This window comes from Ranitomeya variabilis, chromosome 7, assembly GCF_051348905.1.
Source record: "Ranitomeya variabilis isolate aRanVar5 chromosome 7, aRanVar5.hap1, whole genome shotgun sequence".
NCBI classification, from domain to species: domain Eukaryota; kingdom Metazoa; phylum Chordata; class Amphibia; order Anura; family Dendrobatidae; genus Ranitomeya; species Ranitomeya variabilis.
The window spans coordinates 196,445,382-196,472,004 of NC_135238.1; the positions used below are offsets into that span (position 1 = coordinate 196,445,382).

The window sequence follows — 26,623 nt, forward strand, 5'->3', positions numbered from 1 at the left end:
GGCCGTGCGGCCATGCAAACCTTTTATAGTTGCAGCTCTACAGGACCTTCCTGGTGGACCAATAGGAGCTGCAACAGGGCCTGAGCATGTGACCCTCGACCTCTAATGAGAGGTCCTCCCGTGGGCATGCTCAGTGCGTGAAAAGCAGGACTTAGTCCCAGAAAAGCCTGCTCGCCGCTGACCAGTGCTGGCTACAAGGGCTGAGCCTGGAAAGGCAACAGTAACCATTCGCACAGTATCAGGCTGAGCCAGATGCTGGGACTGACATCTCCGCTGAGCAGGCTCCACTGCGGCTGGAGAAGAATGGGAGACCGCAGCAGACATGGCTCCAGATTCCCCCTGTGCAGCGGCAGGAACTCAATGCCTAACAGACATTGAATTAGTATTTGTATAAAGAAATTATTTAAGACTTAATTCAGATGTGTTGTGTCCATGTAAAAACATGGATAGAATGCTTTTTATTCCTCCATCCACCTACAGTACATAAACGACATTTAAACTTGTAGAAGGTCTTTGGCAAGCTCAGTCTGTTATACCAAGCGGATTCATTGGATTTGTGACCTCCTCTTTAGTGCACTGCGGACATTCCTTGTTATAGCATCAATGATCCAAAATAGTGTACCAACCCACTGAATATATAATATGTTAATATGGAATATGCTTACATGTTCCACCACACTTTACCTAGGTGGAATTTGATCCCACATGGATATTTGTTTTTTGTAGAATAAGGACTCTCTCATATATCACTTTTTTAGTACATGGACCCTTTACAATGAACGTGCCTTTTCATATATATTTTTGCAACCCGATTATTTTCAAAACATGTCTTACTTAGATCAGTGTTGAGGATCAAACTCGCCAAATTCATTGGCCCCATGAAAAAAACAGATAACACACAATTATCTGTGCGTTGCTTGTATTTTGCTGTTTAATGGGTAGGAGAAGCTATTTGTTGTAGTTGACATGCAAGAAAGCATGTTCTTTTTAGCATCTTCAAATTTCATGTGGAGCAAGAGCCCCACCTATTGTATATTTTCCAGAATGCAATCTTTCCAGAATCGCAACTTGTTCTTTGACTAATAAATGTTAAACTGTCTGATTTTTTCTTATTTTCTTTGCCATATAGAAACAGTTCTTTTCAATAATCGTTGACTTTAATTATTTTTAGTTTAAGTTTTTCTTTTCGAAACCTAAATCTTTTCTGTGGTCATTAGTGAATCATAGTACAAGTATCTTTTACTACCAACAGGTCAGTCTCCCCGGCTGGAAGAGGACTGTCTACATCTCCAATCAGATCTGTGAAGTCTCCTTCTCCTGCAAGAATTACTTCAACATCAGTTGGTGCTGAAGTTCCTCCTCCTTGGAAGCATGAAGTATTTGTGTCTTCTGCAGCCTCACATATAAAGACTGAGCAGAAGTGGGAATCGAGGGAGCAGATCACAGTTACCGGTGTGGATACCAGAGAGGTAAGGACCTCATTGTGTACATCAATACATATTTTATCATATCTTCAGTTATTAGGCATAGACTAGACAGAAAAAACAGGGTACACAACCCCCCTTTTGTAACTGAAAGGGGTTGTCCAGTGAAAACAAATTATCGCCTATGCACAGGTTAGGTGATAACTTACTTAGTCCACATTCTTCGGCAGAATTGGAAATTTTCAATGCAGATGGGAAACTTTTATCCCTGTTAGGTCAGATGCTCAACTGCTGCTCCATTCATTCTGTAAGGTTAAAGCACTTGGCAGCCCCTTTTACATGGAATGGAGTGGTGGTCTAGTATGCTCACTGCCGCATCATTCTATTGAGGGTGTAAGTTCCCTGTTTTGCTTAACGAAGTGGGTCCAAGCGGTCTGACACCAACCAACCAAAATGTTATCACTTATCTTTTTGATAGCTGATAACTTGTTTTCACAGGACAACCCCTTTCTTGTCATTGGGCTACCATGAGATTTTACATTGTGCTTTTGGGTGGACACAACAGCAACGGACACATTTTATGATGGAATCTTTTCCCATGGCTGAAACCATAGAGTCACCATATTGTGTACCCAAGATCACTGTTTAGTCTTTGCCATAACATGGAGCTTTATAAAGCAAGTGATGATTCTTTATATATTCTCTATTGTGGTTTTTTAATAAAATTTTACCTGTAAACTGTACATTTTAATGTGACTGATATAGGTCCACGGAGCAGGAAAAACAGCAGCTGTCGCTACTGTAGTTGCTGCTGTTGATATGGCCAGAGTGAGAGAACCTACTCCGAGTGCCACTGAACTGACCGCTAAAAGGACAGCAATGACTGCTGTGCAAATTCAACCTGTCCATGAGCAGGTAGAAAAAAAAGTAAAACATTAATAGCACTTAGAGCAAATATGCTGCTAAACCAGGGGCATGCTGGCAACTTGTATACATTAGTCTATTTCTGAATTCCAGAAATTAAAGTAGCACTCTAGCATACATTTAATTGTAACCTACCAACAATATCTGACTGTGTAATTGGTTCTATCCCAGATCAGTTATATCCAAATATTTTAGGCCTTCATTATGAGCTACTGAGTCATGAGATCTCCAGTCTGACTACCAGGGTAGTACATGCTCTCCTGAATAGAAAATCTCTGACTTCCTGTGAATTACAGGTTGAAATCATATCCTATAAAATCTATCTTGATGGCTCTCAGACTCCTTCTCTCCCCTCCCAGTTCTACCCTTCTGGTTCCTTTGTATGTCCCCCAAGCTGCTGAGAACACAATTTTTGGCTTGTATAGAAGAGAAATGGTGTAGTAGGTGAGTCCCTACAATCATTAGTGCCATAGAGTTTTGAGACAGCCTTGAGTTACACTACTAGTGTCTATCTGTGTGATGTGTGAATAATCTCCAGTGTATACTACTGGAGATGTAGTTTTACACAATTAAGAGCTCACAGGGAGGAAGCAATCACAAGCAGGAGGCAGTTGAATATATTAGAGACTCTGCTGTGTGAAGCTGCACCACATTCACTGAGCTACTCCTGTATACATCATAAAGGATACACTGAGACTGCTGAATACATAACATATGAAACACTGAGACTGCTTTGTACATCACATAGGATACACTGAAACTGCTGTATACATCAAATAGAATACATTGAGACTGCTGTGTACAACCCATATGAAACACTGGGACTGCTGTATACACTGCATAGGATACACTGTGACTGTTGTATACATTACATATAATGCACTGAGACTGCTGCCTACATAACATAGAATACACTGAGACTGATGTATACATCACACAGGAGACACTGAGACTGCTGTTTACATCACATAGAATACACTGAGACTGCTGTATACTTAACTTAGGATACACTGAGACTGTTGTAAACATCACGTAGGATACAATGAGACTGCTGTATACTATACCTAACTTAGAATACACTGAGACTGTTGTAACATCACATAGGATACACTGAGACTCTGCTGTGTACATAAAGGGACAACAATTCTATGTCACTGAACAATCACTAGCTGCCATTAAATAGGAGCTAAAGCATCATGGGAAATGTATTCTGCATTATGAGAACCATATGCAAGAGGAAAAAGGAATGAAAATGGTAGACAATCCAGACATGGCCTATAGATTATTAAGCCTATTCTGCACTTGAAAAGTAAAAAAAAATAGTTTTGCTAGAGTGCTTCTTTAATTTTCTTTGCAATGCTCGAATACTTTTGGCATAGTCCATAGGTTTTTGTTATTGGAAACCCAACCCAGCATTCATTAAAAGATCCATTAAAATTAACAATATGAATGATGCCAAGTGTATTTAAGCCCTCTTTGACCATCCTTTTTTGGACGCACTTCATGTGGTCTGCGAGTTTGTATATATGACATATCAAAAGATTGTTTGATCCCTTTAAACACATCGAATTCAATTTGCCCAAAGGGCCATTACTTTTCAGACCAGCGTGTCCCTTGATTACTAAGCATAATATAACAAGAGCTTGCTGAACGCTTCACTGACCTTCATTATTTCATCATCATCTTCATCAGATAACCTAAACTTCCATGCTTCAATCTCACTCGTTTCATCTGCTTTTCTTTGGTGCTAGTCACATTTTAGAATTGATATTTATCATTATAAGCAACAATTTTTTTTCATAAATACCAGGTAAGGAAAGAAGCTGAAAAAACTTCTGTAAGCACTGTAGTTGTGTCCAGTGAAAAAAGCAGACAGGAGACCGTTGCCAGAACGGTAGAAGCTGCTGCCACCAAGCGTGAACAGATACACGCAGTACAAGAACAGGTGATTTCCACTACCGGATTTGCACAAATAGAACATAACTCATAAATTAAGTCAGAATTGTGGAAGCTAACACAAGCCTTGAAAATATATTTTTTTCTTACTTTTGGAAAATCTAATATGTTAAAGGAATGTGTACTAACTAAGATCCTGTGGCCAGTACCACTGGCTTAACCTAAGGTTAGACTTTGGGCAAAAAAAAAGGTAAATCCAGTTGGCGACTCAAAAAACACATGTTTAAGGTAGACCGCCTCTGGCACTGGCCACACATGTATGAATTTCGATTTTTATAACCTAAGCACCCGTGTTTGTTCTTGCACAACAACTGTATAGAGCATTAAAACCTAAAGATTTGCATTGTCGTGTATGTTTACCGATTGCACAGATAAATTATGATTCAGAGAAAGTAATGGCTGTGGCTACGGTTCTGGCCGCTGTACAGCAAGCAAGAAGTCGGACTCTTCTTTGTACAGAAATGTTAGATATCTCTGATGTACCAGAAGCATCTGATGAGGTATCAGCTCAGTGATCACATCTGCTGTACTCTTCTTTACCACGGGGCACTTCTTTTATTCCAATCTTCTTCACGTTTGTTTTCAATCACCTCTTTTGTGTTTGGTGTTTTGCCCAATTGGCGCACATATACCACGTGCATGTTAGGGCCATATAAGAACAGAGAGCCACACAGTAAACTCCTGTTTTTATATGAGCTGATATCTTTTATGTGTTTATATATATGTATTATATGTAACATGTGTATATGTATTGCCTTTTTTCCATATCACACATGTAAAGTTCCACTACATGAAGCAAGCTGTATAAATGTCACGTTAAAAGCAAGAACCAAACTCTTGTATTAGAAACTTCAACTTTTTAGCTTACCGTACTTTGTTTTAATGTGGTCACTTACATTGGCAGCAACAATTTTGTGTGCAGGCTCTACTTCTTTGGGTGAGACCAACATTTCATTTGCATTTGCCAATTAATTATGTCTAGACATATGCAGTTTTGTGCAAATAAAAAAATTGTATTGAAATATGTATTCGACTATGTTGTTGGATATGTTTTGAATGGATCACAGTGTATTCTATCCAGATTTGTGCCTAAGGGTACCCATTTGGCATAAGTTTGACCATCAAGTCTTTTGGCTGTTTGTCACTCTTTGTGGTTAATGACATAATTGAGACTAAATTTGCCCGATTAAGAGCCTTTAAAGCGGATCTGTTACCAGTGATACAAATGATGTACATCACTAATTAGATCTTTTAGACCTGATCAGGGTGCTGCGTTTAATTTGGAATTGCATGGCTTAGCTGTGTAATCCTTTGTGAAAGTTTTCCTCAATTTACACTCAGTTAGGCTAGTTGAAAGCATCTCAGTTTCGCTCTTGCTGACGCTCAGATCTCAAGCTGCTCAGTACAAGTTGAAGCTGTCAGTCAGGCTGGGTGGATGGAGACTAGATACACTAGGACTCATGACCTATTTTAATCTATAGCTGGACTCATAAAATGCTCTTCTTAATATCAGGATTATACAGCCATTCTAATATGAATTTTCAAAGAAACCCGCCAGTCTCATTAGGTCTAAGACATCTATTTAATAGTGTACAGAGTTTGTGTTGGTTATCTGGTGACTGATCCACTTTAAAGGGGTTTTCCGGAGCAGTAATAATTGATGGACTATCTTTAGAATATGTCATTAATGTAAGATCGGTGGGGGTCTGACTTTTGGAACTCTCACCAAATGGTTGAATGTAAGAAATCCCATTCAGTAATTTCCAGACACTGCTATGCATTCTTGTTGTGGGACTGCCTGATATTGCATTTTGCTGCAGTTTAGTCCAAGTCAAGTGAATGAGACTGAACTGCAGTGCTAGGTAGAACCACTAACAAATTTACAAAAGAGGAGAAAGAGGCACTGCATGTGTATTTACGCAACTAAGATTTAAGGTACCTTCACACGAAGCGACGCTGCAGCGATAGCGACAACGATGTCGATCGCTGCAGTGTCGCTGTTTGATCGCTGGAGAGCTGTCACACAGACCGCTCTCCAGCGACCAACGATGCCGAGGTCCCCGGGTAACCAGGGTAAACATCGGGTTGCTAAGCGCAGGGCCGCGCTTAGTAAACCGATGTTTACCCTGGTTACCAGCGTAAAAGTAAAAAAAACAAACAGCACATACTTACATGCGTCCCCCAGCGTCTGCTTCCTGACACTGACTGAGCTCCGGCCCTAACAGCACAGCGGTTTCACTTTCACTTTAGGGCCGGCGCTCAGTAAGTGTCAGGAAGCAGACGCTGGGGGACGCATGTAAGTATGTGCTGTTTGTTTTTTTTACTTTTACGCTGGTAACCAGGGTAAACATCGGGTTACTAAGCGCGGCCCTGCGCTTGGTAACCCGATGTTTACCCTGGTTACCAGTGTAAAACATCGCTGGTATCGTTGCTTTTGCTTTCAAACACAACGATACACAGCGATCGGACGACCAAATAAAGTTCTGGACTTTATTCAGTGACCAGCGACATCACAGCAGGATCCTGATCGCTGCTGTGTGTCAAACTAAACGATATCGCTAGCCAGGACGCTGCAACGTCACGGATCGCTAGCGATGTCGTTTCGTGTGAAGGTACCTTTAGGCCGGAATTGTGTGAGTGGCACAACTCTGAGATGCGCGCAAGAGAGATCAATGTGTGGCTCCTTCTCCGGCTGCGGAACTCACACCCTTTGGGTAGAGGACAGATAGTGGATTGTAGATAGATGGACCGTATATCCCAGGTGCTGCCAATAACTTCAAGGACTGTCTGGAATAAATGGTTTATTCATACAAGGCGTTTTGGAGTTTAACCAACTCCGAAATGCGTTGTATGAATAAACACTTTCATCCTGATGGTCCTTGAAATTTTTGGCAATGCCTAGGATACAACATTAATCTATCTACAATCCATTACCAAATGTACAGCGTTGTGTCTGGTAAACACTTAAGGAAACCCCTTTGCTCAGCTAATTGGTAGGTATTCCGGGAATCGGGCCCCACCTATTCAATATTTATCATAGGGATTACGAATGCTTGCCGTATTATAACATTACATTCTCATAGGCAAGACAAATAAATTGTTGCTTCCATAGGGGGTGAAAAATCACAAAGTTGCCAGAAAATATCGAGCTGCATTGTCCTACTTTTATATCAATGTTTCTGTCTATGTTTCTTGCAATTGTTTTGCACCTTGTTTCCTTCGTGTCTTTCTGGAGTTTTGTATGAACTGTATTAATGTTGCCTTTAGATGGAAGCTGGGAAAAAAGCGGGAGCTGTGGCTACAGTTGTTGCTGCAGTTGACCTTGCACGGGTTAGACAACCAGAATATACGGAAGAAGGTTATGAGGAGGAAACAGCTCTGCAGTATGAATACAAAGAGCATGTTTCTGCTAGGAAAACTGTTGAATTCTCACCTGAGCGCCAAGTTGTCCCTAAACAAATCCCTGTAAAAGCTCCAGAAGTCCATGTGCCAAAAATAATCCCAATTGAACATGTGCCATCACCGGTTCCACAGGTTAGGCCCTGACTTTGTTACTCTGCCATTATTTCTCTTTTTGACATGTAAGTGGAACAAAACTCAACACGCCTTTATTGATTAATGTAGATTAAAAGAACTCCAGAACCACCAACCGTACCAGTGGTCCAAGTGGATCAAACTATTTCACATACACCAATTCCTCACTTTTCCGTCACTAAAGTTACAGTTCCCAAAGCCGAACATACACACGAGGTAAGAAACGAGTGACATGTATATCAGGCAATACGGATTGTCACCACTGCCAGGAATATGTCTAACTACACTGGCAGTTCATCATCATTAAAATCACCAACATAATCATCATCATCTTCATCCTTTTTCTTACAAATATTCATTTTAGACAAACCAAAAATGCCAAAAAAAAATTCAATGCTTCAATTGATGTAATTGATATTTTTGGACTTAAATGGATATTTGTAATGTTTTGCCTGATACACATTATCTGAAATTATTAAAACACTCAATATCACATTAATAATAATACAGGAAACCCTACTTATATTTTTTTAACTTTGCAGTTATATTAGGCCATGTTCACATCACACGTTCAGTATTTGGTCAGTATTTTACATTAGTATTTTTAAGCCAAAACCAGGAGTGGAACAATCAGAGGAAAAGTCTAATAGAAACATGTCACCACTTCTGTATTTATCACCCACTCCTGGTTCTGGCTTACAAATACTGATGTGAAATACTGAACAAATGCTGATAGTGTGAACGTGGCCTAACTGAGTACTAAAAGCTGGTCATTAACATAATTGGCAATTTCCTCTACACGTTCTTCTTAGCTGCAATAAATATGTAACACGTAGAAAAGCTTCTTCACTCTTGGTTTTCCCATCTTCTGCACATAACACCTTCTTGGCAAAGTGTCTATTTTTACTGTCTTTATGTTTCTATGTGTTTTGTGTGTATTGTGATTAGACAGCAACTACTCATTGCTTCTCTTCTTCTGATTTTAAAGATGCTCTGTTGTTCACCTCTGCCAACTTTAATGATCGACCTTTAGAAACATTTCTCTATCCATTTTTTTTACATTTTTTTTTCAGTATTGCTGAAAAAATTGTATATGGTGCAGCCTTTCCATGGTCTTTCAATGGTTTTTCCATTTTGTCGTGGCGCTATAAACTAGCATTGCATATGATTAAAGTCTGCTGACTTGCTAGAGTTTTTCATACGCAACAGCTTATGGATCAATCACAATATGGCAAGGCTACAGGAGATGGTGTACCCTCAATTTGATGTTTGAACTCATTTATTCTCGATTGTACAACTCCTTTGAGTGGGTTCTGGTTGCTCAGCTGATCATTTGGAAACCTTAGAGAAAGCAATGCAGTTGACAATCCAAACTGACTTTCAGAATGTAGCATCAGAAATTGATTTACTGTTTAAATCAGGTTTTTATGTTTTTTTTATATTTTTGAAAAAAAAATTTCTTCATATCGTCATCTGTATTAAAATAAAATAAAATAAATTCTATATATATATAAATCTTGCAATTTTCATACTTTTCACTGGGGCTCTTCCAGTGTCATACTTACTGTTCTTTAAAGAAATTCACATGTACATTAGCAGTAATAGGATCATAGTTATTCTAGGTTTAGCATTGTAGCATCAAATTAGCGAGTGCAAAGGTCATTGTCATGGGATCGGGAATAGCAGGAGGTGTGACATCACCTATTGTGATTGGTGGATCCTGTGTCATCAGAGTTGTTTCTCACATTAGAATCTCTTGCCTGTGATGATAATGAGACTTCTGAAAAGTCTTCTATTAAAAGCAGGAAGTATGAATCTAAAGTAGCCCAGTGAGCCAATGTGAAAATTGCAAAATTACCGTTTATTTTGTTACAAATTATTATTTGAGAAAAAAAATAATTTGGATTTTTTTAAACACAAATACCTGACTTACATAATAGGTCATTTTGTGATGAAACATTAATTTTAATAACCTTCACGAAGAAATAAGCAAAAAAAAAAAAAAGATAACAAAAATTAGAGTAAACTTCACGTTAATTAAAAAATTTACAAACCTAAAGAACTGGGAAAATTAAAAACCAGTTCCAGCTTTGCCAAATTGAGCTATGAAAGCAATGCAGCATGTAAAATCATTAAAGCTTGGATAAAAGCAGAGCACATCTTTAAAATGTACAGTAACGTGATCATAAGATAACAGATTTCCTTTTGCGTGGGTCAGGTGTCAATTGCAGGATCGGCTATAGCGACTCTGGAGAAAGAATTAATTACTGCAGCTTCACAAAAGATCACGAAATCTGTGAAAGCTCCACATTTCAAACCAGCTGAACCCCGAGAGGCGGCAGAAAAGGTCGTCTCTCAACCCTTCTCTTTGACAGAGACTACTGAGGCCTACAAATCCCGCTTTGACGTTGAAATGAAAAGAGATGTAGGCGTGAGTGTTTCAGGTGGCTTAGCGCGTGAAGATAGATTTCAGTACCAATATGAGGTTGGTCATCGAAAAACTTCTTCATCTTCCTTGATTCTTCTCATGATGTTCAGTTATAACAAAAATAGTCTTTCTTCTCAACAGCCCTATCTCCTTACTACTTGCTGCTCTCTAAACGTGTGTGTATTATTAGTACTTTACTGTGCTTCTAACATGACCATATGCAGGAGAAATCCTATACACCAGTCCACCCAGTTCAGCTATATTTAAACCCATGCCTATAGAAAAGCTAACACTCTTCCATATGTTGCAGGCGGAGGAAGCAGCCCGGGTGCCTCAACCAGCAGAAGTCCCCGTTTCTCCACCAACTTTAGTTTCTGTAAGTAACACATCAAAAAGATCTAGTAATCTTTAATTGACTCTCAGCCCATCATTAACTTCAGAGTCTCTCTAAGCTTGGCCAATTTTAATTAAAGTAAATTAATATAGGGCAGGCCACTCTTCCTTTATTTCGCATTTACTTATTATGCAATATTGAATAGTGGTATTTCTTCCATGTAATGGGAGAGTAAGTTTCATTAAGATTTTATGTAACCAAAGATTTACAGTTTAAAGCAATCTAAAATGTATGGATTAGAATTGTCCACTATTTCCACATGGGCATACATATGGGCTACAATATAAAAATTTAACAATTATTATTTAAATACATTAAAAAAGGTCTTAAAATGAATGAAATGATGTTAGATATATCCAAGAAACTACAATCTTTTACTTGTTTCTTAGGGATTGAAAAATGTGACAGTACTTGAAGGCGAGTCTGTCACTTTGGAGTGTACCATTGCGGGGTACCCTTCCCCAACTGTGGTTTGGTATCGTGAGGATTACCGAATTGAAAATTCCATTGATTTCCAAATTACCTTTGAAGAACAAATTGTACGCCTTGTGATTCGCGAGGCGTTTGCCGAAGATAGCGGCCGATTTACTTGTACAGCTACCAACGAGGCAGGCACTGTCAGCACTTCTTGCTACCTCCTCGTTCAAGGTAAGCCAATACCACATATGTGAGTTTATTTTGGTTGGTGGTTCAGAATAGCAAGGGTTGTGAATGTTAGGAGCAGCTGCATTTTATTACCTGCCCGTACTTATGGTGAACAAATGGACAAGTGACATGTGGAGTCTATTTAAGTGAACTCTATGGAATTTCTTTGGGTGTTGAATTGCACGGATGAAATCTTTATAAAGTAAGACAAACTTTTATAGCTTAATGGAAACTAATATACACACATAAAAAATAGGTTGTGATTATCCAATTACCTTGGAAAAGTGGGTCTGTGTGTGAATGTAGCTTTAACAAAGTAATTTTTTTAGATTTTACAACTTTGGAAGTTTCATTTTTTTATAAGTTCTTTTAGCTAGAATCGGGTAAAAAAGAGGAAAAGTCTAAATCTTTTCTCTGTACTTTTTATATGTATTTCACCGTTGTGCTCTCTCCTGGCTTTAGCTTGAAAAATTGTCAAGAAAAGTTTGCTATATTAAGCCTTAAAATGTTTCACATTTGGAATGAGACTATTTAATTGGTGTTGCATAGGATAGGACAGGCATCAGTTTTGTACTTGATATAATTATCGACTTATATTGTGTTTGCATTGTGCATTTTGTTATACCCTTTCATCATGATGTTGCTAAGTATAATGGTTAAAGGGGTTTTCTGGGCTTGAGCTAAATTTCTGCAGGCAAGATTGGCAATTCTTGATAGTGTTCGATATGTACACTGTCATGACTTCCCTCATTTGGCAGATTAAGCGGATAGTCACGTACTAACTAAATTCTCATCCACTTCATTCTTAATTGTCATCCACTTCTCTCTATGTTTAAAAGAAGTGGATGAGAATTTAGTCGGCACGTGACTGCCAATGTGGAGATCCCAGGAAATTGAAGGGAATCCTGACAATGTGCGCAATACACAATGTCAGGATTCGACAATCTGCAGTCATATAGAGAAATCTGCAGTCATATTGAGTGGAGAAATTTAGCTCAAGTCCAGAAAACCCTCTTAAAAAAAGAGTGCGTTCATTTATGTTGTGGTTTTGCTGTGAAATAAATTGCTTTTCATTAAAGAAATATTTCCATAAGGAATAATCAATGTTCCTAGAAATTTTTGCAACACTGCTTGTATGTAAAATGTAGTTGCTGTACCTTACGTAGAAAATGAAATAATGCCGTTACAGGTGCGATATTCTGTTTTCAAATGTAAAATTTATATAGCCTTTAAAAAATCCCATTGACGTTTAACACAACAGTTTTTACCCTGTACAGAACGCAGTGAAACAAAAAGTGTGAATTTTATTATTTAAAAATTATTTTTCTCTGTAATAATCTGACTTCTGCTTCTTGTCCACAAGTGGTGGATTATTAGACATTCTGGATAATTGTATGCTTGGTATAAGAATTTTAAATTTAAAGAAGTTTTATGAGTCATTTATTAAAGGGAATACGTCAGCAAGTTTTATCCCCCCAAACTATTTATATGTGAATGTAGGTCTTTCAAAGCCAAGTCCTTTCTTCCGTTACTGAGACATCAATACTTGATATGCAAATGTGTTACTAAAGTTCTATTTCCTGTCTAGTGCCTCTGCCTCCTCCTGCATGACTTATGGCTCCATTGCCTGAAGTCATAAAGTATTGATGATGTCAGTCATGCAAGATGCGACAGCGCTGGGTGGGGAATAGAGCTGGAGTGATAGAGGCATCAGATCTACAGCTTCATTTGCATATCAATTTAAATGCTGATTTCTCATTAATGGAGGAACAGACTGGCTATATAAAGGTATTGCTGAACTTGTCTTTGAAAGAGCTGCATGCACATATAAACAGTTTGGGAGGTGAAATACTGCTGACATATTCTCTTTAAAGGAATTTGCCAAAGCCTAGGCTCCTTTAACTGAAAACCAAAGAAAAACAAAGCACTGGTTGCACCAACTGAGCATCTCAACAATATCTGGTTCAGCATGTTACTAGAATATACATCCTGTAGGACAACAGACTGTCATTTTAAAGAGGACCTATCAACAGGTCAAAATTTCCCATTTTTTGGTCTTATTTGATTCCCACTCCACTGAGGACTGTGTTTTGTTTTGTTACTTTTTATATTCCGCTCTACAGTTCCAGAGATATGGGCCTTTGTGTGCAGTGTTAATTTTTATGGTCTGTGCCAAGGGGGCGTGACTCACAGGATTCTCTGGGGGAGCGTCTTTAGGCTGCTCTATGTAATTACTCAGTAGACAGCGCCCTCTTAGTAAAGACAGTAGAAACTAACATTAAATTAAAAGGCACAGATATTTGGATCCATATGGAAGATTTAAACAACATCAATAAAAAAGAATGCTTAGTAGAGAAGCAGAAATAAAATTATGACAAAAAATGGCCACTTTTGAATTGGTGACAGGTCCTGTTTAAGATAGCTTCTACTTGAAACTATTTTGCTCAAAGTTTTCTATGGCTATATTCACACACAACAATTTTACAGCTCTCTTGGCAGTAAAAATGCTGCATTTAACCCCTTCATGACCTTGGGATTTTCCGTTTTTCCGTGTTCGTTTTTCACTCCCCTCCTTCCCAGAGCCATAACTTTTTTATTTTTCCGTCAATTTGGCCATGTGAGGGCTTATTTTTTGCGGGACGAGTTGTACTTTTGAACGACATTATTGGTTTTAGCATGTCGAGTACTAGAAAACGGGAAAAAAATTCCAAGTGCAGTGAAATTGCAAAAAAAGTGCAGTCCCACACTTGTTTTTTGGTTGGCTTTTTTGCTAGGTTCACTAAATGCTAAAACTGACCTGCCATTATGATTCTCTAGGTCAGTACGAGTTCATAGACACCTAACATGACTAGGTTATTTTTTATCTAAGTGGTGAAACAAAATTCCAAAGTTTGCTAAAAAAAAAAAAAAAAAATCGCGCCATTTTCCGATACTCGTACCGTCTCCATTTTTCATGATCTGGGGTCGGTTGAGGGCTCATTTTTTGCGTGCCGAGCTGACGTTTTTAATGATAGCATTTTGGTGCAGATACATCCTTTTGATCGCCCGTTTTTGCATTTTAATGCAATGTCGCAGCGACCAAAAATCGTAATTCCGGCGTTTCAAATTTTTTTCTCGCTACACCGTTTAGCGATCAGGTTAATGCTTTTTTTTATTGATAGATCGGGCGACTCTGAACTCGGCGATACCAAATATGTGTAGGTTTTATTTTATTTTTTTCACATTAATTTAACTTTTTTTTTTTACTTTTGCCATGCTTCAATAACCTACATGGGAGGCGATCGCCTCTGCTACATAGCAGCGATCTGCTGTTCACTGCTATGTTGCAGAAAATCAGGTGTGCTGTGAGCGCCGACCACAGGGTGGCTCTCAGAGCTGCCGGGGATCAGTAACCATAGAGGTCTCAAGGACCTCTATGGTTACTATTCTGAAGCATCACCGACCTCCGATCATGTGACGGGGGTCGGCGATGCCATCATTTCCGGCCGCCCGGCCGGATGCGGTAGTTAAATGCCCCTGTCTGCATTTGACAGCGGCATTTAACTAGTTAATAGGCACGTGCAGATCGTGATTCTGCCCGCGCCTATTACGGGCACATGTCAGCTGTTCAAAACAGCTGACATGTCCCGGCTTTGATGCGGGCTCACCGCCGGAGCCCGCATCAAAGCGGGGCTTCTGACCTCGGACGTACTATCCCGTCTGAGGTCAGAAAGGGGTTAAAATCTAGGTTTTGCAGTGTTCTCCAGCTGCATTTTTTTGTGCAGAACATGTGTGCTTTATTTACAGTATATGTTTAATAAAGTTAACTATATTCAGTGTTTTTGCACTTTCCCATTGAGAAAAAAACACTGCAAAGATGCTGAAAAATTTGACATGCTGCAGATTTAAAAAAAAAATGCTATAGTTTTCAAATTAATTCAAGAGAAAAAACAAGTGTGTGCATGAGATTTCTGAAATCTCATAGCTTTGGCTGGTACTGTAAAACTCATAAAAAATGCTGGAAAAAACACTGCGAAAATGCTGCGTGTGAACATATCCTTAGGCAAGTTGGAAAAAGGTGTCCAGTTAAAATTTGCATTTCACAGTCAGATGGCCGTATAAATCAGCCCGAGATTAGAAAGCAACGCATGGACTGGCCGGCGGCTCTCCCAACTCAAGCCTGACAGCTGTCACACTTGATTTCAGCAGCATAGGACAACAATCTAATGTGTATGGGGGTCTTCCGATTGTATGATTGGGCTGTAGGAATTAATTGACTGATCCTTATATTTGCGGGGCCCGGGGTGGTGGAGATAAGATGTTGCCAGATGATTCACTCTCATAGAGAACACATGAACACTCTGCAAAGCCAAGCTTTCATGTGTCTGTGGGAGATGAGAGAGAGATAAGTGTCAGCCAAACTAGAGTTTGTCCCGACAGTTATCTCATGTGTATGGCCAGCTTAACTTCTTGTTGTCAGATCCTTTAAGTTAGGCCAGGGTCACACTTGCGAGTGTGATGCGAGAAACTCGCGTGAGTCTCTCGCATCAATACCCGTCACTGCCGCCGGCACTCGGGACCTGAGTGTGCGGCTGCATAGAAATACATGGAGCCGCACACTCCGGTCCCGAGTGTCGGCGGCAGTGCTGGGTATTGATCACACTCGCAAGTGTGACCCTGGCCTATAAGTGGTGAAATTACCTTGAGGCCATGTTCATACATTCAGTATTTGGTCAGAATTTTACATCAGTATTTGTAAGCCAAAACCAGTGACTTGTTTCTATTACACTTTTCCTCTGATTGTTCCACTCCTGATTCTGGCTTATAACTATAGAGGTAAAATACTGAACACGTGAATGTGGCCTTAAAGGGTTCCTTCAGGCATACTGAACCTGCAATTGGGCCTTGAGAGACACAACTCCACACTTGGTGGCTAGATTCCTGATGCTAGTGTTCCATGCCCAAAAAGTATCATGCAGGATATCCTACTTAGGCCACGTGCACACGTTGAATGTTTTGTAAGTTTTTTACCGTAGTATTTGTGAACCAAAACCAGGAGTGGAACAATCAGAGGAAATGAATGATAGAAACACGTCACCACTTCTGCATTTTTCACCCACTCCTGGTTTTGGGTTAGATATACTGATGTAAAAAACTCACCAATTACTGAACGTCTATAATTGGATGGGAGAGTATGCCTTGATACTAAACACCAAGTGCTGCATTCTTCATTGCTTTTGCACCTGTTTTTTCTCTGAATTTGTGTGCTTTGTGCTTTCATTTTATTTGCACCCAATTTATTGTTCTATTTGTACCTTTTATGAAGTCTATTTTATATGTACTCACCTTTTTTTGTGTTTGCCACTTTGTTGCCAGAGTCTAACAATTCCACATGTTTTATCCTGATTCACCAATCGCAACTTTTAAAAAAAATCACATAATTTGGCAAACTTCATCCAGTTCTCCCAGGTGTATTTTTTGCAACTCTTAGCTCATTTTTTACAACTCTTGGAACCAACGTGCGTCTTTTGGCACCAAAATACCATATATATCAGTAGGATACGTTGGTTAAAATGGTATAGAGGACATTAAAAGGCAAAAGACATTATGTTTTTCTTCGGAATTTTTTGTATTATATGGTACATTTTTAAAGAGGTTAAATTTACTTCATTGGCACCTAAAGGGGTTATGCAGGACTTTCTCTATGGGGCTAAGAACTTACTGGCAGGTAGTTTCTAATTACCTGCATGTTCTTCTCTGTGATGATCTGTTCAGGTTTAGACTGATCACAGACCCCTCCTGCTTTCAGTGACATCATGTCAAAAGAGCAACTTCTTCTCTTCTGTTCTGCTCTAAAGATCGGGCATCACTGCCGATGTCATGCTGATTGATAGCCAGTTCCTCACTGCCAATGTCATGCTGATTGACAGCCAGTTCCCCACTGCCTAACTGTGGGGAACAGCATGATGTCAACAATGACGACCTGTCAACAGAGCAGTGCAGAAGTGAAAGAACTGCTCTGCTCTGTTGACCTAAGGTTAAATGAAGTCGGATAATCACTGCCTTAGCCAGAACAGAACACTGCAGGACAGAACAGGCAGGTAGTTAGCAACTACCTACTGGTAAGTTCTCAGGCCTATAGCCAATCCCCCCCCAAAAAAAAAGTCTCAGAAAACCCATTTAAGTGTAAGAACAATCTAGTATTTACTTCCATAATATTAGCATTGTTTTTCCTTAAGCAAATTCTAGAAATATGATAGGAGCAAAGTGTTAGGGACTAAAAATTGTCCTTGGTGAAGGAGGGAACTGCAGCTGTTCTTATGATGTACTATTTATCTGATATGGTTAATGGTATCTTAACAGGGGGTCTAGACATGTGGCAAAGAGGGCTGTACATCTGATGAGTGATTATTATTGGGACTTGTGTAAAGTGAGAATGGAGGTGACTGTATGCTTGTGCATCTATAAATATGTTTACTGTGATACAGCATATACCCATACAAGGCAGCGTCCGCATGTTGTTCTTTATTTCCTGCAATCTCAGCCAAATCGCATAATTTTTGTCTCAACTTTTGAAAACCTCAGCAAAAGAATGTGGCATCAATGCACTTGTGGCATAAAAATGCACCACAGCCACAACTTGTTTAGCCTAACAATGCTGAGCTTGTTATTCAACTGTGTATTTAGAGATTTATATCAAATTATAATAATTAATTGGAAAGTAATTAAATGATAATTAGTTTGTAGATTTTTTCCAACCTCATTTTTTTTTCTTATTTCCACTAGTTTCTGAAGAATATGAAGCGAGGGAAACTATTACTGAAAAAATGACAGAAGAAAAGTAAGTTTTTTCAATGTTTAAGAATATATTACATGGAGGAAACTGGGTGGAGGAAGAATCAATTGATGGAGACCATAGAGTAATTGTTTCTTTTTTCCCCTCCCAATTATTCTATCCTGCTCATGGAAGCATGTGTTAATTAGTGCTCACAATGAACAATCTTGATAATTTGTCACAAAAGTTTATCTCAGTTAAGAGGACTAAGGCCATGTCCGGTTTTCTGATAAAAGTCTGTAATCACACTAATGTGACTGCAAACTTCTGTATCCTGACAGTATGAGGTATGTATACTGTCAGGATTCACCAGTATTGCCGGTGAGAGCAGATGGTCATGTGACCACAAGTATGCAATTTGTATACTTCCAGACACATTAACTAGACATGCTTGACTTCTGTCAAGGGAAGTGAATTTAGTGAAATCAAGCATGTCTAGTTGGCATGTGACCCCTGATAGGGCTAGCGGAACGCACCGAGTAATGAGAGATAGATACGAGGTGCGTTCACAGCCCGGGGTCCACTGTGCAGAGATACCTGCTGCTAAGTAATGGTGGATGGACACTGAGCTCACATGTGGGTTAACCTCACCCTGTGAGAAATGTAAGTGACCTCTGTTGCTTCACAGAGTCACGCTGTACACAGAAGACTATTACCCTAACTAGGGTTGTGCTTGCTCTGGAACTCTTCTGTGCTAACCGCACACATGAAGGAACCAGATGCTAAGCCAAGGCTAATTGCCCCCACTGATGCTTGCTGCCTACCTGAGTGTACAGCCCCAGAGCTAAACAGACTCACCACATATGACTGAGTGGTAGAGTATCCACTGGCAACAACCAAACACAATTGATGCTAGAGCATGGCCTTGCGGCCATGCAAACTTTTTATAGTTGTAGCTTCTTCAGGACCTCCTAGTGGACCAATAGGAGCTGCTACAGGACCTGAGCATGTGACCCCCAACATCCAATGAGAGGTCTTCCCTTGGGCATGCTCAGAAGGAGAAAAGCAGGACTTAGTCCCAGAAGCGTCTGCTCGCCGCTGACCAGTACTGGCTACAATGGCAGAGCCTGGAAGGGCAGCAGTAACCAAGCGCACAGTATCTGCCTGAGCCAGACGCTGGGACCGACGTCTCCACTGAGCAGGCTTCACTGCGGCTGGAGAAGAATGGGAGACCGCAGCGGAGGAGGTTCGAGATTCCCCCTGTGCAGTGGTGGGAACTCGAGACCTAACAACCCCATGTATGTAAATTGCATACTAATGGTCACATGACCACCTGCTCTCAGCAGCAACACCGGTGAATCCTCAGTGCGTTCACAGGATTCAGAAGTCTGCAGTCACATAGACTGGAGGACTAGAATTCTAGTGCCACCTATTGGAAGTAGCAACCCCAAAAATCAATATTGACCCTTTCATGAGCCTTATTACATGACTTATGATAAAGGCCAAAACCAGAATCTCAATTTGCAGACACTGAGTTTTAGGCGGCACTAGAGTTCTAGTCCTCTTCCTCTCTGAAGAGACAATTTGCATATTTTCCAGCAGACCATTGCAACTTAAAAGTCTTCTCATCTCGGCATGCTTAACATGTCTCTCTCAGCAAGGAAAAACGTTATCCCTTGGATCCAGACTGTAGATCCAGAAACTTTGTCTGTGTTTGATACCACAGCTTCTTCTTTTCATTGCCACATGTACAGGAGATACACTGTGTCTGGTACACAGATATAGGTGGAGGGCTTTTTTATATATAAAGTATAGTTCATTATACATCTGAAACTAACAATAATGTTAATAATACTATGGATGGTCTCTTTACAGATTAACAGAGGAGCAAAAGATGGAAGTAGAGTTGACTGCTCCTGAAACTGGAGAAGGAGTAGCTCCCTACTTCATCAGAAAACCAACAATCCAGAAGTTAGTTGAGGGAGGACAGGTCATATTTGAATGTCAGATTGGAGGAAACCCCAAGCCACATATCTACTGGAAAAAGGCTGGAGTTCCGCTAAGTACCGGATACAGGTAATCCATAAAAACAATCTGAGGACTGATTTTTTATTTATTGATAGAAATATTATTTTTAATATTCTTAATTGTCATTTATTTTCTTGCTATGCTTAAAAGTATATTAGAAAATGTATTTGATTAAGAAAAATATTCATATATAATACACATTCATGTATATAAACTAGTTGATGGAGACCTTACAGCAATTTATCCCTTTTCCCTCTCAAATATTCTACCTTGCTCACAGCGAGTATTAGTACACACATAGCAAAGGTTATCTTGATTCACAGCACACTTATTAATTTGCACGCAGAAGGGTATCTCACTTAACCCCTTAAGAACAGGTGGATCCCTAAGTATGTAACATTTATATACATCCTTACAGATATAAAGTATCATATAACAAGGAAACTGGAGAATGCAAGCTTGAGATTTCTATGACTTTTGCTGATGATGCTGGAGAATACAGCGTTGTTATTCGTAACAAACATGGAGAAGCTACTGAAACTACCAATCTAATAGAGGAAGGTAATGGAGGATTGACATAAAAGCACATTTTCAATATTTTTACATATATATTTATATCTTATATATTTATATCAGTATCTTAATTTATTACACTTCTTCACTTTTATTTGTCTGTTAACAGCTGAATACGACTCACAAGTGAGAATGCACGAAGAGCCAACTCCATACGTACCTCAACCACAGATAGCCGAAGTAGCACCCGTGGCACCTCCTGCCGACTATGATAAGGAGTATGAAAGAGAACAAGCCCTTATCAAAAAGAAGATGGCCAAAGATACTACTTTAGTGAAAACTACAGTTCACGAGGTAAATGCTTATTAAACAAAATAAGAATGATGAAGGGCTTTGAATTCATTAAAGAACCATAAAAATCTGGTTAACGATCTAGAGGACTTTAAGGTTCTCTTTTGCTTCCTCTGAACTATGTTGTTCGACTGTATTTCCAGTGTCACGTCAACATTGCCACAGCAAATCAGTGAGCTCTGTGGCTTTGAGCGGCTTGTGCCATCTACTCAATAGAGCCACCAAGCTCACTGATTGGCTGTGGCGCTATTGGCATGATGTCAGCTCTGTAGACAAACAATAGAGACCAGGCCACCAGTGTCAGAGAGCGCATTGGTCCCTGGTTTGTTTGTTTTTATAGCTACTGGGCTACAAGAGAGATCTTTCTGAAAGGAGACAGATCCTTTAATTACTGGTCACATTTTACTCCATAATATACAAGTGAGACTAGTTTCAGAAGTTTTTGTTCTTGTAGGTCATTTCAAATTTTTAGCTTGACATTTTTGTAATGTTGGTGTTTTCCTTTTTAATAGCCAACACTTTTGTTATGAATAATGTAAATTCGTTAATATATCAATTATTGTTCAATTAACATTTAATTTATTGAAATTTTGCAGGAGTATAGGCTAACTGCATTTGAAGAGAAACTGATCAAAGAAATTGAATACAGAATTATCAAGATCAGCTTAGAAGAACTACTTGAAGAAGACGGAGAAGAGATGATTGTTGATGTTCAGGAATCTGAAATTATTGAGTCAGGATTTGATATTAGACTGAAAAGTTACCAGATCCTTGAAGGAATGGGGGTCACTTTCCACTGCAAGATGTCTGGTTACCCAGTACCAAAGGTAATAACATATTACAAAACTCACAGACTTTAAGCATTAAGGTTTTAATGATATATTAGGGCATCGTGATGTCTTCAAAAAGGCTAAGAGCCTATTTTTTACTACAAAATTTGTGCCTCGGGTCTCTGTTCAGGATAGTTGGGGTTATACTTACAGTAGTCCTTCTCCAACATTAGGCTATTAATTTTCCCTTTCTGTGTATTACAGATTGCATGGTTCAAGGATGGTAAGCGCATTAAACAGGGAGGACGCTTTCAAATGGAAACCCTACCGGACGGAAGGGCCAGCCTTCGCATTCCTGTTCTATTGACTGAAGATGAGGGAATTTACACTGCTTTGGCCAGCAATTTTAAAGGAAATGCGATTTGCTCAGGAAAACTGTACGTGGAGCCAGCGGCACCAACTGGAGTTCCAGCTTATATGCCAGCCCCAGACGCTATGAAAAGGATAAGGTATTGATCGTCTTAACATATATTTTTACATTGATATTGCATTTCAGAAACATTATTTCTATCTGGTTAAACTTATATCTAATTTGTATTATTATAGGTCTGTATCTCCAAGGTCGCCAAGCCGCTCTCCTGCACGTTCTCCAGCACGTTCTCCTGCTCGCCGACTGGATGAAACTGATGAGTCCCAGTTGGAGAGATTATATAAACCAGTCTTCGTCTTGAAACCTGCATCTTTCAAATGTTCTGAAGGACAAACGGCAAGATTTGACCTGAAAGTTGTTGGAAGACCAATGCCTGAAACATATTGGTTCCACAATGGTAACTTATTTCAGAACTTTTTATTGAGCTTGAATTAATATTATAATATATTACTTTACATATTTTATTACATGCATAATTTGCATAACGTTCTAAATACCAAAACTATTAATTGTGTTAGTGAAGAGAATAACATCCACTTACTATTATAAAACATAATAAAGCAAATATTTTATTTATGTTGTTTTTATGTTTAATTATGTTATTTATGTTATTTTTTTATCTTTTAGGTCAACAAATTGTCAATGACTACACACATAAAATTGTTGTCAAGGAAGATGGAACTCAGTCACTTATCATAGTCCCAGCTATGCCAACTGATTCTGGAGAATGGACCGTCATTGCTCAGAACCGAGCTGGCAAAACCTCAGTTTCAATGACATTAACTGTGGAAGGTACAATATTCCTGTTTTGCTTCTCTTTTCTGCAGTTTTTGGTAGTAGCACTATAGTTTCATCTAATTTTGTGTTTTTTCTCTGCAGCCAAGGAACATTTACAAAGACCACAGTTTGTGGAAAAACTTAAAAATGTCAGTGTCAAAGAAGGCAATCAACTGGAAATGGCTGTGAAAGCTGTAGGCAACCCCAATCCTGATATTGTGTGGCTGAAGAACAGCGACATCATAGCTCCTCACAAATTTCCAAACATATTGTAAGTATATAATATAATATTTTAAGTTTCTTAACTTGTTTAATACTTGTTTGAGACACTGATATAAAATATATTTTTATATACAGAATTGAAGGAAACAAAGGACAAGCAGCACTTAAAATTCAGTCTACAGTTGGCAACGATGCTGCATGGTATACTGCTACTGCTATTAATAAAGCCGGACGTGACACTACCAGATGCAAAGTAAATGTTGAAGTTGAATTTACTGAGCCTGAACCAGAGAGAAAACTAATTATTCCAAAGGGAACATACAAAGCTAAGGAAATTGCTGCTCCAGAACTGGAGCCTTTACATCTACGTTATGGCCAGGAACAATGGGAAGAAGGAGATCTGTATGATAAGGAGAAACAGCAAAAGCCTTTCTTTAAGAAGAAGCTGACTTCAGTAAGGCTCAAGCGCTTTGGGCCTACTCACTTTGAGTGTCGTATTACACCAATTGGAGACCCAACAATGGTTGTTGAATGGCTTCATGATGGAAAGCCATTGGCTGCAGCTAACAGGCTCCGAATGGTGAATGAGTTTGGTTACTGTAGTCTCGATTTTGAAGTAGCCTATCCCAGAGACAGTGGTGTTATTTCTTGCAGGGCAACAAATAAATATGGAACAGACCACACATCTGCCACCTTAATTGTGAAAGACGAGAAGAGCCTTGTCGAGGAATCTCAACTGCCAGAAGGAAGACGAGGCATGCAAAGAATCGAAGAGCTGGAAAGGTTGGCCCATGAAGGTGCCCTTGCAGGCGTAACAGATGATTCAAAAGAAAAGCAAAAACCAGAAATTGTTTTGTTCCCTGAACCCGCAAGAGTTTATGAAGGAGAAATAGCAAGATTCCGATGCCGTGTTACTGGATATCCACAACCAAAAGTAAATTGGTACCTTAATGGACAGCTTATTCGTAAAAGCAAACGATTCAGACTTCGCTATGATGGCATCTATTACCTTGAAATTGTTGACTGCAAATCTTATGATTCTGGTGATGTTAAAGTTACAGCAGAAAACCCTGAGGGTATAGTTGACCATTCAGTAAAACTAGAAATTGAGCAAAAAGAAGATTTTAGATCTGTGCTTAGGAGAACACATGAGCCAAAAGTTGCAGCTCTTCCAGTCGAGTCAGGAAAACTTCCTTTTGAAGTTAAGAAAGTTGAAGCAGGAGGAAAAGAATTTGTAAAACTTAAGAGAGCTGAAAAAATTACTCATGATAAAATTTCTGAAGAATCAGAAGAACTCCGCAGCAAATTTAAGCGCAGGACAGAAGAAGGGTACTATGAAGCTATTACTGCTGTTGAACTAAAATCACGTAGAAAAGATGAAGCATATGAGGACATGCTGAAAAAGACAAAAGATGATCTTCTTCATGTGACCAAAGAACTAACAGAGGAAGAAAAGAAAGCACTCGAAGTTGAAGGCAAAATCACTATTCCAACCTTCAAGCCAGACAGAATTGAGTTATCCCCAAGCATGGAAGCTCCCAAGATATTTGAAAGAATTCAGAGTCAAACAGTTGCTCAGGGAACAGAAGCTCACTTCCGTGTCCGTGTTGTAGGAAAGCCAGATCCTGAATGCCAGTGGTTTAAAAATGGTGTTAAAGTTGAAAGATCAGAGCGCACCTATTGGTACTGGCCAGAAGATAATGTCTGTGAACTGGTTATCAAAGATGTTGTGGCTGAAGATTCTGCCAGCATCATGGTAAAAGCCATCAATGTAGCTGGTGAAACTTCAAGTCACGCATTTTTGCTTGTGCAAGGTGAGCGATCTCTAATCAGTCATTCATCCACTAAATTATATTTTATATTTCTCTGACATAACATATTGTTATTCTTTCTCTTGCAGGCAAACAGCTAATCACATTTACACAAGCATTGCAAGATCTGACAGCAAAGGAAAAAGATTCCATGGCAACCTTCGAGTGTGAAACATCAGAGCCATTTGTGAAAGTGAAATGGTTCAAAAACGGCGTGGAAGTTCATTCTGGTGATAAGTACAGAATGCATTCAGAAAGAAAGATCCATTTCCTTTCAGTGCTTGTAATTGAAATGTCAGATGCTGAGGAATACTCATGTGTTCTTAGAGAAGACGAGTCTGTAACGACAACTGCTAAACTTATTGTTGAAGGTAAGTAAGAGCTTCAATGGATAAAATAAAAATTGGCTGTTGATCAGAACAGCAAAAATGTTGTGTATTCTTAATATACTATGTGTAAACTCTCCAATCTGTTTATTCCTGCACTGGTTCCCCATCAACTTTTGATTACAAATATAAACTCATCGTTCTCACCTACAAAGTCCTGCATCACCTTATATCTCCTCCTTCCTCTCTTTCTACCATCCAATATTGATGCTACATTCTGCCAATGATGTTAGACTAGCATTCTTCATAACGCAAACCTCAAACCAACAAATTCCAACTCTAAGTCTTTGCGTGCGCTGCATCAGTACTCTGGAATGCGCTACCACAGACAGATTCCTAATATCTACAATTTAAAGTTTGTTATTAAAAAACATAATTAAGTTTTCTACATTTTCTCTCCATCTACTTTTTACCCACAATCTGATACCTTCACTTAACAGAAATCCCCACAGTACATGCCTGGAAGACTGGGTCATGCAACTTCATGTACACTACTTTGTTTTTGTTTCATTTTTAGAAATAATGGTTGGACAATTGTACCAAGAAAGCACTTTTACCTCTTACATTTTTCCTCATAGATTGTGGACCCTTAATAGTAAACTTTCTTAATATAATCTTAAATACTCATTTCTTTTATAGGTACTCCTGTTGAGTTTACCAAAGAACTTGAGGACATTGAAGTTCCAGAAACACAATCCGGAGAGTTTGAGTGTGCTATTTCTCTTGAAGACATTGAGGGTAAATGGTACCATGGTGATACAGAGATAACACCTAGTAGCAAATATGTTACTACATCCCGCAGAGGACGTCAGGTTCTTACAGTTAAAGACATCACAAAAGAAGATCAAGGAGAATACAGCTTTGTGGTTGCTGGGAAAAAGACCACTGCACAGATGAAAGTGAAACGTAAGTTTATTGTCTTTTAGCTGTGAAAAATAAATTACTTTTCTAGGTTCATAATATGTATCTTACTATAACTTTATCTTTTTTTTTACAGCCCGTCCTATTTCAATCATACAAGGTCTTTCAGATCAGAAAGTTTGTGAGGGGGACATTGCTCAGCTGGAAGTAAAAGTATCTCTTGAAAATGCTGAAGGAGTTTGGCTGAAAAATGGAGTAGAGATACAGCCCAGTGATCGTATTCATATTGTAATTGACAAACAGTCACACATGCTACTTATTGAAGATGCCACTGCCGATGATATTGGAAAATACACATTTACTGTACCAGAACTGGATCTCTCCACATCTGGACAGTTGTCTGTTTATAGTGAGT

The 26,623-nt window shown here is 39.1% G+C and overlaps 1 protein-coding gene across 1 annotated transcript in view; it reads left to right on the forward strand.

The window, feature by feature from the left end:
* The window catches only part of TTN (titin), a 285,913-nt gene that overhangs the window by 22,469 nt on the left and 236,821 nt on the right, over nucleotides 1–26,623 (forward strand). The window contains exons 7-27 of the mRNA XM_077272621.1: nucleotides 1,253–1,469; nucleotides 2,190–2,339; nucleotides 4,159–4,293; nucleotides 7,572–7,838; nucleotides 7,929–8,054; nucleotides 10,057–10,323; nucleotides 10,577–10,642; nucleotides 11,050–11,308; nucleotides 18,071–18,125; nucleotides 19,935–20,135; nucleotides 20,506–20,648; nucleotides 20,770–20,954; nucleotides 21,548–21,778; nucleotides 21,986–22,230; nucleotides 22,328–22,548; nucleotides 22,779–22,943; nucleotides 23,031–23,199; nucleotides 23,286–24,964; nucleotides 25,051–25,332; nucleotides 25,987–26,253; nucleotides 26,345–26,617. Coding sequence (XP_077128736.1) covers nucleotides 1,253–1,469; nucleotides 2,190–2,339; nucleotides 4,159–4,293; nucleotides 7,572–7,838; nucleotides 7,929–8,054; nucleotides 10,057–10,323; nucleotides 10,577–10,642; nucleotides 11,050–11,308; nucleotides 18,071–18,125; nucleotides 19,935–20,135; nucleotides 20,506–20,648; nucleotides 20,770–20,954; nucleotides 21,548–21,778; nucleotides 21,986–22,230; nucleotides 22,328–22,548; nucleotides 22,779–22,943; nucleotides 23,031–23,199; nucleotides 23,286–24,964; nucleotides 25,051–25,332; nucleotides 25,987–26,253; nucleotides 26,345–26,617 — 5,603 coding nt within the window. The remainder of the gene's footprint in view (nucleotides 1–1,252; nucleotides 1,470–2,189; nucleotides 2,340–4,158; nucleotides 4,294–7,571; nucleotides 7,839–7,928; nucleotides 8,055–10,056; nucleotides 10,324–10,576; nucleotides 10,643–11,049; nucleotides 11,309–18,070; nucleotides 18,126–19,934; nucleotides 20,136–20,505; nucleotides 20,649–20,769; nucleotides 20,955–21,547; nucleotides 21,779–21,985; nucleotides 22,231–22,327; nucleotides 22,549–22,778; nucleotides 22,944–23,030; nucleotides 23,200–23,285; nucleotides 24,965–25,050; nucleotides 25,333–25,986; nucleotides 26,254–26,344; nucleotides 26,618–26,623) is intronic.